The sequence below is a fragment of the Nycticebus coucang genome, chromosome 7, assembly GCF_027406575.1.
Source record: "Nycticebus coucang isolate mNycCou1 chromosome 7, mNycCou1.pri, whole genome shotgun sequence".
Lineage (NCBI taxonomy): Eukaryota > Metazoa > Chordata > Mammalia > Primates > Lorisidae > Nycticebus > Nycticebus coucang.
Window position 1 is genome coordinate 5,169,392 of NC_069786.1, and position 12,940 is coordinate 5,182,331.

Below are 12,940 nucleotides of genomic sequence, written 5' to 3' on the forward strand. Positions count from 1 at the left end.
CAAATATTGTAGGATTCCATTTACACGACAGAGAGAAAGTAGGTTAGTGGCTGCCAGGGGCTGGGGCACAAGTGGGGAATCTGGTTAATGAGCAGGGGCAGTTTGGGGGAAGAAAATGGCCCAATACCTCCGTGGATACACTAAACACTCCTGAATTGGGTGAACTGTATGTTGTAAATTATATCTCAAAAAAGCTTTTGTATGTAAGATACGGAGGGTGCTACATTTGGTTTTATGCCATTTATCAATTGAAGTGAAACATATATTCACAATGTAGATTTGAAAGGAATTTTCCAGAACAAACCCAGGTCTCAGTGGTACCTTCAGTTTATAACCTCTCCTGACATGGCGTGGTTAGCAGGGATTAATGGTCCACACGACACTTTCATTTTCCTTATCTCATTTGACGCTGGCTACGACTCTCTGAGGAGAGTGTTGTTATTAACCTTGTTTCAGGAGGAAGACATGGTCCTGCCTGAGAGGGTAGGAGCCATCCAGGCCCCCCAGCCCCAGAGGATGTTGAAATTGGAGCGTCAAGACCTTCAATTCCAAATTTGGCATATGTTGCTTTTTTGTTGCATATGTTGTTGTGTCATATTTTTAAAAAATTGGAAGGTATTGTTACAACTATATGATGAATCAGAACTTCAGACATACACAAAAGCAGTCTCTGCTTTACTCGGGCAGGGGAGAGCTGTTCACTTTGCTTCTGGGGCTGCCCCTTACTCTGTGTGGCTTGGATGGGTGTCAGAGGGGCTATGTGCTCTGTGGCAGGTCACCAGCTTGCAGGATAGACCGCCACTGAAATGAACAGGCAGAAAAGTCTCAAATTTCAAAATGGCAAGATCCATCATCCTAAAAAGGGCATTTTAGGCAAACAGGAATGTAGCAAGTTTCCGAAGCTAATGCATCAAGTACAGGCTGGTCTCAACAGATTGTCAGATCTGTGCATTCAGGAGAGATTCTTGTTACCATCTGCTTTTCAAGTGGTGAACAAAAACCCCAGGAGGATGTGGAAATTGCTTCTCCAGGATCTTCCAAACATTTCCTTCAATAGACTCTCGTGATATCCACTTGAATGGTGACAGAGATGAAAATCAGGCGTTTTTGCCATCTTACACTCAAATTGTAGCCCAGAAGCTATAGGGAGGTGGGTCCAGAACAGAGGAGCTGAGGTCAGAAGATGGGCTTGGAGGTTATCCTCACTGCTCATATTCTTGGCTGAGTCCTTCTTTTTTACGACGGAAACAATAATGACTCGGGGCCTGCTTCCCTCAGGGGTTGTGGGTTCCAGTTAATTCAGGTAAGACAAATGGCCAGGAAGCCCTCTGTGGGGTGACTAACCCCATCTGGCTTCTGGTACCATTTCTTCTAAAGACATGGGGCAGCTGTGGTCTGTCTCCTTGGGCAGCACCTCAGGTGCTCTGCAAAGAAGTGAGGCATCAGCCCTTCCCAGAAGAGCTGCCAACAGCCTGTTCAGTGCCTGCCCGAGTGAGTCCATGGGCCCACCACAGAGAAACTACTATTTTGCCTAGAGTTTCTTCATTATTATTTATACCTAAGCTGTCTTTGTGTTTCAGATTTTCTTTTTAGCAAGTAAATCACTTTTCACTTTCTGTTATTTTTGACTTATTTAAAGGGTGGTGTCAGAATGGCAAGAAAACATGCATTGAATCAATTCAAGTGGGAGGCAGGGAATGAGGGAACAGGGAGAGGGGAGGATTGAGGGCGCTGGGGGGTTACAATGGATGGCACACCTCTTGGGGGCAGGACACAATTATAAAAGGGACTTTACCTAACAAATTCAATCAGTACAACCTAATTCTTTCTATCCTTAATGAACCTCAAACAGTAAAAAAAACAAGTCCAAAATCATTCACTGAATGATTTTGCAAATCCCAGTCTGAGTCACAATCTTTGGCTTTGGTATAATAGTAATGCTGACCTCATAAAATAAGTTTGGAAGTATTCCCTTATCTTCAAATTTTTGGAGGAGTTTGAGAAGGATTAGCATCAATTCTTTAAATGTTTGGTTGAATTCATCAGTGATGCCATCTGGTTTTGGCATTTCTTTGTGGGGAGGTTATGATTATTGATGAGTCACACACTAGTTATAAGTCTGTCCAGACTTTCTCTTTCTCCATGATGTAGTCTGGGTGGGTTTGTATGTTTTCAGGAATTTGCCCATTTCTTCCAGGTGATCCAGTTTTTTGGCATAGAATGCTTCACAATAATCTCTTGTAATTATATTTTTCTGGGATATTACTTATAACATTGTTTCTTTCATTTCTGATTTCATTTGAATCTTCTTTTTTTCCTGGCCTTTATTCATTTTTACATTATGGCATTCATTTTTTCCTCATTGATTTATAAGGCAACATTATATATATATGGCCTTATATTCAAAAACTCTTTCCCAGGCTTTTATCATTGTTTTACCCCGTGACAGCACTTACAGTTTGTTTGTTTGCTTTTATCATGAATATGTTTTTAATTTTAAGAATTCAAATTGGTCAATGTGTTACAGTTTCTTCACACTATATCCTGATTAGATACCTCTTCTCCATGCCAAGGTTATAGACTGTTCAAATCTGTACACATCTGTATATATATGTTTGTTATGCTTACATATACATTACTCCATCAGAATTTATCTCTACATATGATATCAAGTAGTCCTTAAAATAATCTCTCCTTTTTCTAAAAATGTAAAGTGTTATCTTCACTAGAGAATGACTCAGCCATGTCCAAAATTATTAGAGCTTTGACTTTTTAATTCAACTAAGCAGGAAGAAAAAAGCAATGGCTTCCAAATGAAATTATTAAGTCTATCTTTCATTACAACCAAAATTGAATTGGTTATTTGAGTATCTCAAACACTAATATATAAGCAAATCAAGTATTTTAAATACTAACGCATAAAGTAATTTAAAAATGCAATAAATTGAATTTAGTGGTAACTTGAAATTTGCATTTCAATTAGTTGGTCATTATTCTAAGTGGTGCTTTCATATGGGCAGGTCTGACCAGCAGACAGACTGTGTGCTCCGACCTTCCTCACCAGCAGACACACCTGCTGGGAACTGTGTGTGCAAGGCACTGGGACGGGTGTGACAGGGTGTTTGCTCATTTGCTTTATTTCTCCTTTGAGAGGGAAAGACTTTCTAATGATGAGCACTATTTTAGAGAATGCAGCAAAGCATAAGTAACAGTGCTCGTGTGTATAACTGTGTGCACTTTAAATGATGAATGAGAGGACTGATTTCTTTCCCTCAGTTTAACAGCAAGAAGATGAAACAGTTTTCAATAGAGCAATTCTGTCATTGTTCCAAGAGGAGGAGCTTTTCAAAGCAAGTTTCTGCAGCCTTCCCAGGAGGACTTCTGTGTTCTGTGCTTCTGAAGGGGGCCTGGCCACAGCCAGTTGAGAGACCCACCTCCCCCAGGCCTGCAGCTAACAAAAGCAGAGGGAGCAGCTGACGCAGTGAATCTCCCAGACGCAGAGTGAGGGCAAGGTGCATAAACCCCGGTGTCCATGTGCCAGTGTGACAAATTGATGACAAGAACTTAAGCCATACCTACCTAATTAAAGTTCAAGTATAATCACTAAGTTCATCTGGCCATTATATTTGCATTTGTAAACACTGTTAATGTTAGTGGAAGTTGTACACACCGACAGGAGAATATAGAATATAGAAACACTTATGAGATGAGTGTACATTCCTTCGATTTTTTATCTTTTAAATCCTTCCTTCGGCATCTTAAAAGATTTGCCACTGGTTCCTGCTGGGAAAGTTCAGTGGTGCCAAAAGGGGAAAATATTCTGTGCACTATTAAAATGAGTTCTGTTTAACTGTATTTTTTTTTAATTTTTGAGACAGAATCTCGCTATGTTGTGCTTGGTAGAGTGCCGTGGTGTCACAGCTCACAGCAACCCCAAAGTCTTGGGCTTAAGCAATTCTCTTGCCTCAGTCTCCAAGCAGCTGGAACTACAGGCGCCGGCCACAACGCCCGGCTATTTTTTGTTGCAGTTGTCATTGTTGTTTAGTTGGCCTGGGCCAGGTTTGAACCCACCAACCTTGGTAGATATGGCTGATACGGTAACCACTGTGCTACGGGTGCCGAGCCCTCTTCAACTGTATTGTAAATAGAATTTTAGAGTTATCGATTTTGTTTGAAACAGTCTTTTGGGTATAACCTAAACCCTAGAATAAAGATGGTCTATTTGTGAGATTCACTGGCAAGATACCAGTTAACTTAAGTTAATTTAGATCAGCGGTTCTCAATCTGTGGGTCGCTATCTCTTTGGGGGTCTTCTGCATATCAGAAATTTACATTGTGATTCATAACAGTAGCAAAATTACAGTTATGAAGTAGCAATGAAAATAATTTTATGCCTGGGGGTCACCACTTCTCAAGGAACAATATAAGGAACTGTATTAAAGGATTGCGGCTTTAGGAAGGTTGAGAACCACTGGCTTAGATGAGTTCCATGTCTTGCTTCCCTTGGACACCAGGGGTGCCTGGGGTCCCTGTTTGGTGTCCATGGGACAGGGGCACAGGGTCGGTGGGAAGGAGGTTGGTCTGGCTGCACTGAGGACACCTCTGCTCCCCCACATGGGGCTCATGTGGGGATCCCAGGCCCTGGCTCCCTCTTGGGTTCTCATGCTCTGGGTTCACTCCCAAGCCCTGCAGCCATGAGGAGGCCTCGGCAGCTAGGCCTTTACAATGTTCTGCCCCGTTTACAAAACTAAAACTTCTTCCTCCTGTGTGAGGTGCTGTCTACTCAGTCTACTCCCATCCCATTGCCTGGCCTCCGTAATCTCCACTCACTCTCTGCTTCCGAGAGTTCAACTGCTTCAGAGTCCATGTGTAAGTGAAAAGGTGCAGTATTTGTCCTTCCATGTCTGGCTCGTTTCACTCAGTGTCATGCTCTCCAATTCCACCCATGCTGCCTGCACCCAATGCTCACTCCAGCCAACCATGCACTCAACCTGCATCACCAACAAGACATGAGTGGGACAACATGACCCCGTGCTCACCCCAGCCAACCATGGACTCAACCTACATCACCAACAAGACATGAGTGGGTCATCAGGACCCCGTGCTCACCCCAGCCAATCATGCACTCAACCTGCATCACCAACAAGGTACGAGTGGGTCAACATGACCCCGAGCTCACCCCAGTCAACCATGCACTCAACCTACATCACCAACAAGGCCTGAGTGGGTCAACACGACCCCGTGCTCACCCCAGCCAACCATGGCCTCAACCTACATCACCAACAATTCATGAGTGGGTCAACAGGACCCCGTGCTCACCCCAGCCAACCATGCACTCAACCTACATCACCAACAAGACATGAGTAGGTCAACAGGACCCCGAGCTCACCCCAGCCAACCACGCACTCAACCTACATCAGCAACAGGGTGTGAGTGGGTCAACAGGACCCCGTGCTCACCCCAGCCAACCAAGCACTCAACCTACATCACCAACAAGACATGAGTAGGTCAACAGGACCCCGAGCTCACCCCAGCCAACCACGCACTCAACCTACATCAGCAACAGGGTGTGAGTGGGTCAACATGACCCTGTGCTCACCCCAGCCAACCATGGACTCAACCTACATCACCAACAAGACATGAGTGGGTCAACACGACCCCGTGCTCACCCCAGCCAACCATGCACTCAACCTACATCACCAAAAAGACATGAGTAGGTCAACAGGACCCCGAGCTCACCCCAGCCAACCATGCACTCAACCTACATCACCAACAAGGCGTGAGTGGGTCAACACCAACCTGTACTCATCCCAGCAGAGCCACGGCTCAACCTATATCATCAACAAGGCCTGAGTGGGTCAATGAGACCCCGTGCTCACCCCAGCAACCATGGACTCACCGTACATTACCAATAAGGCATGAGTGAATCAATGCGACTTGTTTCTCCTGCACATGGCATGCCCTATGTGTCCTCTAGGATAGGACTGGATTGTACAGTTGGAAATTGTGACCCTCCGCATATTCGTCCAAAGTCTATGGCCTCTGTTAGATTATGAGGCACTCAGACACTTTCCTCTAGACAAGGCCTTTCAGCCATTGTGGCCTCCTTCACCGCTACTGAGCTCTGCCTTGGAAGCAGCCAGGGATGACAAGTGGAGGAAGCACAGCCGTTTCTAGCATGGCTGGATCTAGCCAGACACCCTGTGTACTGACTCTGTGTCCAAGTTTTGCTGTCCGATGCAACTTGGTGCTGCAGTTCAGGGTCAGAGCAGCACGCGTGCATGATGTCAGATAACACGTCTCCCATGAACACTGTTGGCATTACTGATGAGTAACATAAGCACGTTCCCACTGTTAAGCACACTGCTGGCCACTCAATGGGCTGAAAGGTTTTTCTCTCACAACTTCTCATTGCCATCCAAATAGCTCTACGGTGCTTTGAACACCCAGACTCCAACAGAGCCCAGGTAGGGAGGGGCCACTCAGAAATCATTGTAAGAACTGAAATACAGTAGAACCTCTGTGATTTGACCACCAAGGGACTATAACAAACTGGTCAACACACAGAAGTGGTCAACATAAAGAACTAGGCCTATTGTGCTGATATGTACGTGTGGCACATGTCCAGACTGTGGAAATTAGGTCAACTCAAGGAGGTGGTCAGTCTGGGGAGGGGTCAGCTATGAAGGTTCTACTGACTGTGGGTGAGGGAGTGGGCTGGGGGCGTTTCTGGAGTGCGAGTGTTCACCCAGCACATGTAAGAAGTGTGGGCATTTGCTGTGTTCAGCTCAGAGCCCAGGTGCTGCTAAGAAAGGGCTGTACTCAGGAGAGCAGCAGAGAGACTACCAAAGAGCCCACACACTTGTGAGGAGCCCACACAGGGGAAGCCTGAGTCGTCAGCACATAGCTGACATCACCTTGAGGGCCAGTGTGGGGCCAGTGGGTCAGAGAAGACTGCAGTGTGTGGTGTCCACCCTGTCCCCAGGCCCTGCAGAACTGATCCATCCTGTAGAAAGCACAAGTCATTTCCCAAGAGGTATATCTCGGGCTCCAAACAGCAGCAGCCTCCAATCGGGGCCCCTGTAATGGGCACTGAAGTCCCAACTGTTAAAACCTTTCCAGGGCCTTCCTTCCATACCCGATACAGCTCAAGCTCCTTGCTTCCCATCAGCACAGGGTCATAGCAAAGCCTCAGCCACAGGCATCGTCCCAGCTCCAGCCCAGCACTGCCTTCTCCCCCTCCACACACCTGGAGCTCCTGTCCCTGTGTGCTTGAGGGTGGACGTTAGAGCCCCAGACCTGCTGAGCACAACTGCTGCCTGGGGGCGTTTCTTCCCCTGAGGGGAGGTTTCAAGTAATTCATAATTCTCAACTATGCCATTAAGTGCCCCCAACATAAGGTGGGTGAGATGATGTCCAGCCCAATCCTCCCCTGCTGAGGCACAGGGGTCAGCTGACTTGCCCCTGCTCTCTGCACACCTGACCCACAAAGCTTCCTAAGAGTTCCTCAGCCTAGCAACACTTTCCCCAATTCCTTCCAACAAGTCTGTGCTTCTCTGGGGCCAGACCCTGGCTTTGTTCCCAGTGTCTCTTCCTGTACCTTTCACTAATCAACTGAGCATCCTCTCTGTAGGACAGAGTGGAGACAGGCCTGGGTGCCAGGGGCCCAGGGCTTGGGGCACTTCCTGTGCAGCATTCTGACACAACAGCTCTTGAATTTAGCTGAACTAGGTAAAAAAATATGGCTCAGATTTATCAAGTTCTGATTTATAAGGTTTGTGAGACATAGCTGTAATTGGAAATTTCAATTCTTTATCCCGCAAGCTAATAGTAATGAATTCTTGGATTTATCAGGAGAAGTCACACCAGCATGGGATGGATAGAGAATGGTGCACAGACAATACCTCCATCTGCAGCTGCACTATCTCGTGCGTGCCTGATCGTTAATGGCCCTGCAAGCAACTCTGGCAGAGCTCTGATGGGTTCTCCACCCTGGCATTTTTGGTCCACGCAGGACAACACATGGGCTTTGGTGGGGAAGGAGGAGTTGCCAGGCAGCTCCAGCATTCACACCCAAGCCAGCTGCTGGGACTGGGGATGCACCATAATGTGCCCGGTGAGCCCAAAAGTCGTATTTCCATTGTTCATATGGACAGCTGGTCTCCCAGAGTTTTGCCTTTTTATAACTGGAAATCAGTTAGATTTATTCATACTGAATCTTTGGACAGTTATATAAAGCACATGGCATTATATCTGTGAAGCTTGTCCACCTCCTCCCCTCCACTGTGGCCTAGAAAGGCACTTATCCCTGCCATGATGTCCACAGGCGCTTAACCCCACCAGGATGTGCACGTGCACAGACACACATACCCGTGCCCCACTGCATGCGTTCACACAGACAGAAACAGATGCTCATGCTGGGGACAGTGATTCTAATGACCTGAAAGAGTCGGTGGGTCACACTGACTCTAATATTTGACATAGAAATTACCCAAGCAGATTTCCTTAATTACTACTTAAAAGTAAGTAACCAAAAGTCTAATTTCTCTTTTTTAAAAAAATGACTTGAAAATTGATGGTTAGGGGTCTGATATTTTCAACTTGGGAGTTTGGTTTAAATTGACACTAGTGCCTGGGGAGAGGAGCTAGTCAAGGGGAGAGATGTTTAGAAACAGCAAAGAAAGGGGTGAGCGTGTTGGCTCACACCTGTAATCCCAGCACTCTGGGAGGCTGAGGCCCGAGGGTTACTTGACCTCACGAGTTCAAGACCAGCCTGAGCAAGACTGAGACCCTGTCTCTAAAAAATAGCCGGGCATTGTGCTTGACAGGCTGAGGCAAGAGAATAGCTTGAGCCCAAGAGTTTGAGGTTGCTCTGAGCTATGATGCCACAGCACTCTACCAAGGGTGACAAAGTGAGATTGTCTCAAAAAAAAGAAAAAAAGCCAGGTGTGGTGGCTTGTGCCAATAATCCCAACACTGTGGGAGGCTGAGGAGGGAGAATTGCTTGAGCTCAGGAGTTTGAGACTTGCTTGAGCAAGAGTAAGACCCCAACTCCTAAAAAAATGAAAAACCCAGCCGGGTGCCACAGCGAGCGCCTGTAATCCCAGCAGCTTCGCAAGGCTGAGGCAATAGGATGCCCACAGCCTGAGTCTGAAGTTGCAGTAAGCTATGACGGCTTCGCACTCTGCTCAGGGAATAGGATGGGACTCTGTCTCAATAAGAAAAAAGAACAAGAAAAGAAAAGAAACAGGAAAGACATGTTCCGAGAGGAAAAGCAGTTCATCTCCCTCACCTTTGGTGGTCTCCAAGTGGCCTCTGTCCAATGGACTTCAGCAGGGGCTCCGGCCGCATGGCCGTCTTAGGTGATGTTTTGGGGCTGGAGTCCGACTCCCCGCTGTCCTCGTCCCCCATGGCTTTGATGTAGCTCCCACTCCGCATCCTCCTGCAGGGGATCTCCTCCTCTTTGCCCGTGGCGGGGTACCCTCCCCACTCATCCTGAGGCACCTAGGACAGAACACGAAACACGAAACACTGTCAGGCTCCTCATGCAGAGTGGGGTTACTGGCTCCTCTGGGGGACATATTCTACAATTCCGTGAAGACACAACTCAGCTCTTTTTGGTCATTTACCACTTAAAGTTAGATACACAAAAGCAGATGCTTCTTAGCACTCTGCCATTTTAATCCTGAAAGGATTAATATTAAATTGTTGGTTTGTTCCCATTATAAAACTGATAGATTAAGCATTGTGAAAAAAGTGAGAAAACTGTGGGAGGCAGACAGGCTAATCTCTCTGTGGAGCACTTCCCCTTGATCCAGGGCAAAGCCATCCCGGGGGCTTATCCCAGACAGGGCAAAGCCATTCCAACCCTCACTGAGTGGAGAGTCAGCAGGCGGGCGGGACTAAGCCTCTAAACTCCTAACCGGCAGTTAGATTAGAGAGGCTGTTTTGTCTGCCCTGAGGATAGGAAACTTGTTTTCCCTTGCCCTTTTCTTTTTATTTTTATTTTTATTTTTTTTTTTTTTTAATTTGGCCGGGGCTGGGTTTGAACCCGCCACCTCCGGCATATGGGACCGGCGCCCTACCCGCTGAGCCACAGGCGCCGCCCACCCTTGCCCTTTTCTAAATGCAACATGGGCCGTTGTTGGCAACTCGCTAGGCTGTGTTCCCAATTACCTAGCCATTTCCTCTTTACCCAATCTTCCCGGGGGCTTGGGATTCTTTTAATTCTATTTTAAATTTGACACCTTCGCATCTGTGTACAAATTCTTTTTTTTGTTTTCCTTTTCCAATTTCTTTTTATTTATTTATTTTTTATTGTTAAATCATAGCTGTGTACATTAGTGCAATCAAGGGGTACAATGTGCTGGTTTCATATACAATCTGAAATATTGTCATCAAACTGTTCAACGTAGCCTTCATGGCATTTTCTTAGTTATTGTATGTAGACATTTGTATTCTGCATTTAGTAGGTTTTGCCTATACCCATTCTAAGATGCACCGTAAGTGTGGCCCCACTCATTACCCTCCCTCCACCTTAACCTCCCCCCTCCCTTCCCCTTCCTTGGCCCTTTCCTCATAGTCTTGTGCTATAGTTGGGTTATAGTCTTCATGTGAAAGCTATAATTTAGCTTCATAGTAGGGCTGAGTACATTGGATACTTTTTCTTGCATTCCTGAGATACTTTGCTAAGAAGAATATGTTCCAGCTCCATCCATGTAAACATGAAAGAGGTAAAGTCTCCATCTTTCTTTAAGGCTGCATAATATTCCATGGTATACATGTACCACAATTTGCTAGTCCATTTGTGGGTCGATGGGCATTTGGGCTTCTTCCATGACTTAGCAATTATGAATTGGGCTGCAATAAACAATCTGGTACAGATGTCTTTGTTATATTGTGACTTTTGGTCTTCTGGGTATAGACCTAGTAAAGGAATTGTAAAATCGAATGGCAGGTCTAGTTTTAGGTCTCTAAGTATTCTCCAAACATCCTTCCAGAAGGAATGTATTAGTGTGCATTCCCACCACAGTGTACAATTCTTTTTCTTAGAAATCAATAAAGGTTTCTGAGGAGTCAGAGGGCTGCTGCATTGTCTCAATCTGCCATTGTGAGTCAATATATGCCTCTCTAGGGTCCCCAGGTTTTATACATTAGGTTGGTGCAGAGTCTCGTTATTTACCCCCAGCGTCATCTCGTCTCCCCTGTCGACCCCCCGTCAAGTCCAGAGCCCACAGGGAACCCTGACAGAAAATGTTACAAAAGTAAAACAAACCACTGCTAACATTTAGATTTGGTTCCTTTTGGTATAAAAGGAATTTAAAATTTGAGAAAACTGAAAGTAGAAAGAAAAGGGAGAAAAAAGAAGAAGAAAATAAGGAAGAAAATGCTTGTTATTATACATTTATCCCTTAATTGCAGCTAATAAAAGAGTGGAAACCAAACTATACCATATATGCAAAACTCCTATAATCACAGAAGAAAAGGGATACGGAGCCCAGTCACAACATGCTGCTTCGTAGAGAACGGAACACCTGGACACATTATGTATCTACCTGGTGGGTACAAAACTGAACCCCTATACATGTTATCAACCTGCTGGGTACACAACTGAACACCTGTATGTGTTACAGACCTACCTTTTTGGTACAGAACTGAACCCCTGTATGTGTTCTCTATCTGCTGGGTACACAATTGAACTCCTGGGCGTGAAACATATTATTACCAGGAGGGCCCCCCCAAGCGCCTGCTCAATGCTTTTGTGTTACATCTGTAGTTTGAGGGGCAATTACACCATAAAGACGGCAAAGCAGATCTGTATTCTGTCATTGACCTACCACAAGCCCGAAACCATGGAGCTTTCTGAACCCTGTTTACAACAGTGTCAGCTGCCCCATGCAGTGCAAGGCGTGAGTTTCCTTTCCCAGGATCCCATTAGCTCTGAATGGTCACCTGAAGGCTATGGATGAAGTGGAGTCCATAGACGAAATTCACATTTATAAAAGCAAAATGCACAGCACACAACAGCTGAGTGTAGAGAACTCAGAAACATCACACAGCAACTGCACCGTCAGGCAGAGGAACCGATGTGGCGTGTTTTTCACGCTGGAAAGGACACTCTCCAAAAATGCTGCTTACACAAAAAGAAAATAATAAAATTCCATATTTATAAAGTCTTCTGAGTTGGTTTTTTATGCCACTGTAGGATATTCAGATACTGAGATATAGTCTTTGCATTGTCCTAAAAAGGATGTCTTTCCTTCCAGTGTTACGCTGCCCAGGAGCCAACTGGCCCCACACTTCTGGAAGGGTCTTCATAGACGGGGGAAGGCTTCTTGGTTGGAAGCCCCAAATTCCTCCCCTACATGGCATGCTGTGACCCTGATCTGCCCTGATGACATTTCTCTCTCTAAGGCTGGGATAGGAGCGGGGAGAGGGTCAGGGGAACCAGCCTGCTCAGAGTAGGGGGGACTCTCCTTGCCACCCGTCTCAATGACATAAAGCTCCTTGAGGCACTGGAGGCTGACAACTGAGAGAGGTCACATCTCTAGCTTTTGTTTCTCTGAAACAGCACACAAGCTGGCCCAGGGACACTGGTGCTCACAGCAGTACCACTGTAGGCTGGGGCTCCAGAGGATCTAGACGCCATGATAAGGAGGAGGTGACAGGTGTGACAAGTGGAGAGATTTAGGTTCTTATCCCCTCACTCCAATTCCAGGAGGCCTGAGACCTGAAGGAGGACCCTCACCACACACCCTGCCCCCAGACCTTCCCAGCTGGGTTTCCCGAGGCCTTATGATCCTGAGCCCTGTACCCTCCCCACGCAGGTTGGAGGAGGTGGACTGCGGATGCTAATGATCTGGTCGAGGACGAAGTCCCACATGTCACGACACAGAGCAGCGGAGGTGGCAGGTGGAACGAGATGAAGCCCTGGGCGGTT

At 46.3% G+C, this 12,940-nt stretch overlaps 1 protein-coding gene across 4 annotated transcripts in view; it reads right to left on the minus strand.

Moving 5' to 3' along the window:
• Positions 1–12,940, minus strand: part of DLGAP2 (DLG associated protein 2) — a 594,688-nt gene that overhangs the window by 51,362 nt on the left and 530,386 nt on the right. For all 4 annotated transcript variants that reach the window (XM_053598123.1, XM_053598120.1, XM_053598122.1 and 1 more), the window contains one exon: positions 9,293–9,504. In XM_053598123.1, the coding sequence (XP_053454098.1) occupies positions 9,293–9,504 (212 nt within the window). The remainder of the gene's footprint in view (positions 1–9,292; positions 9,505–12,940) is intronic.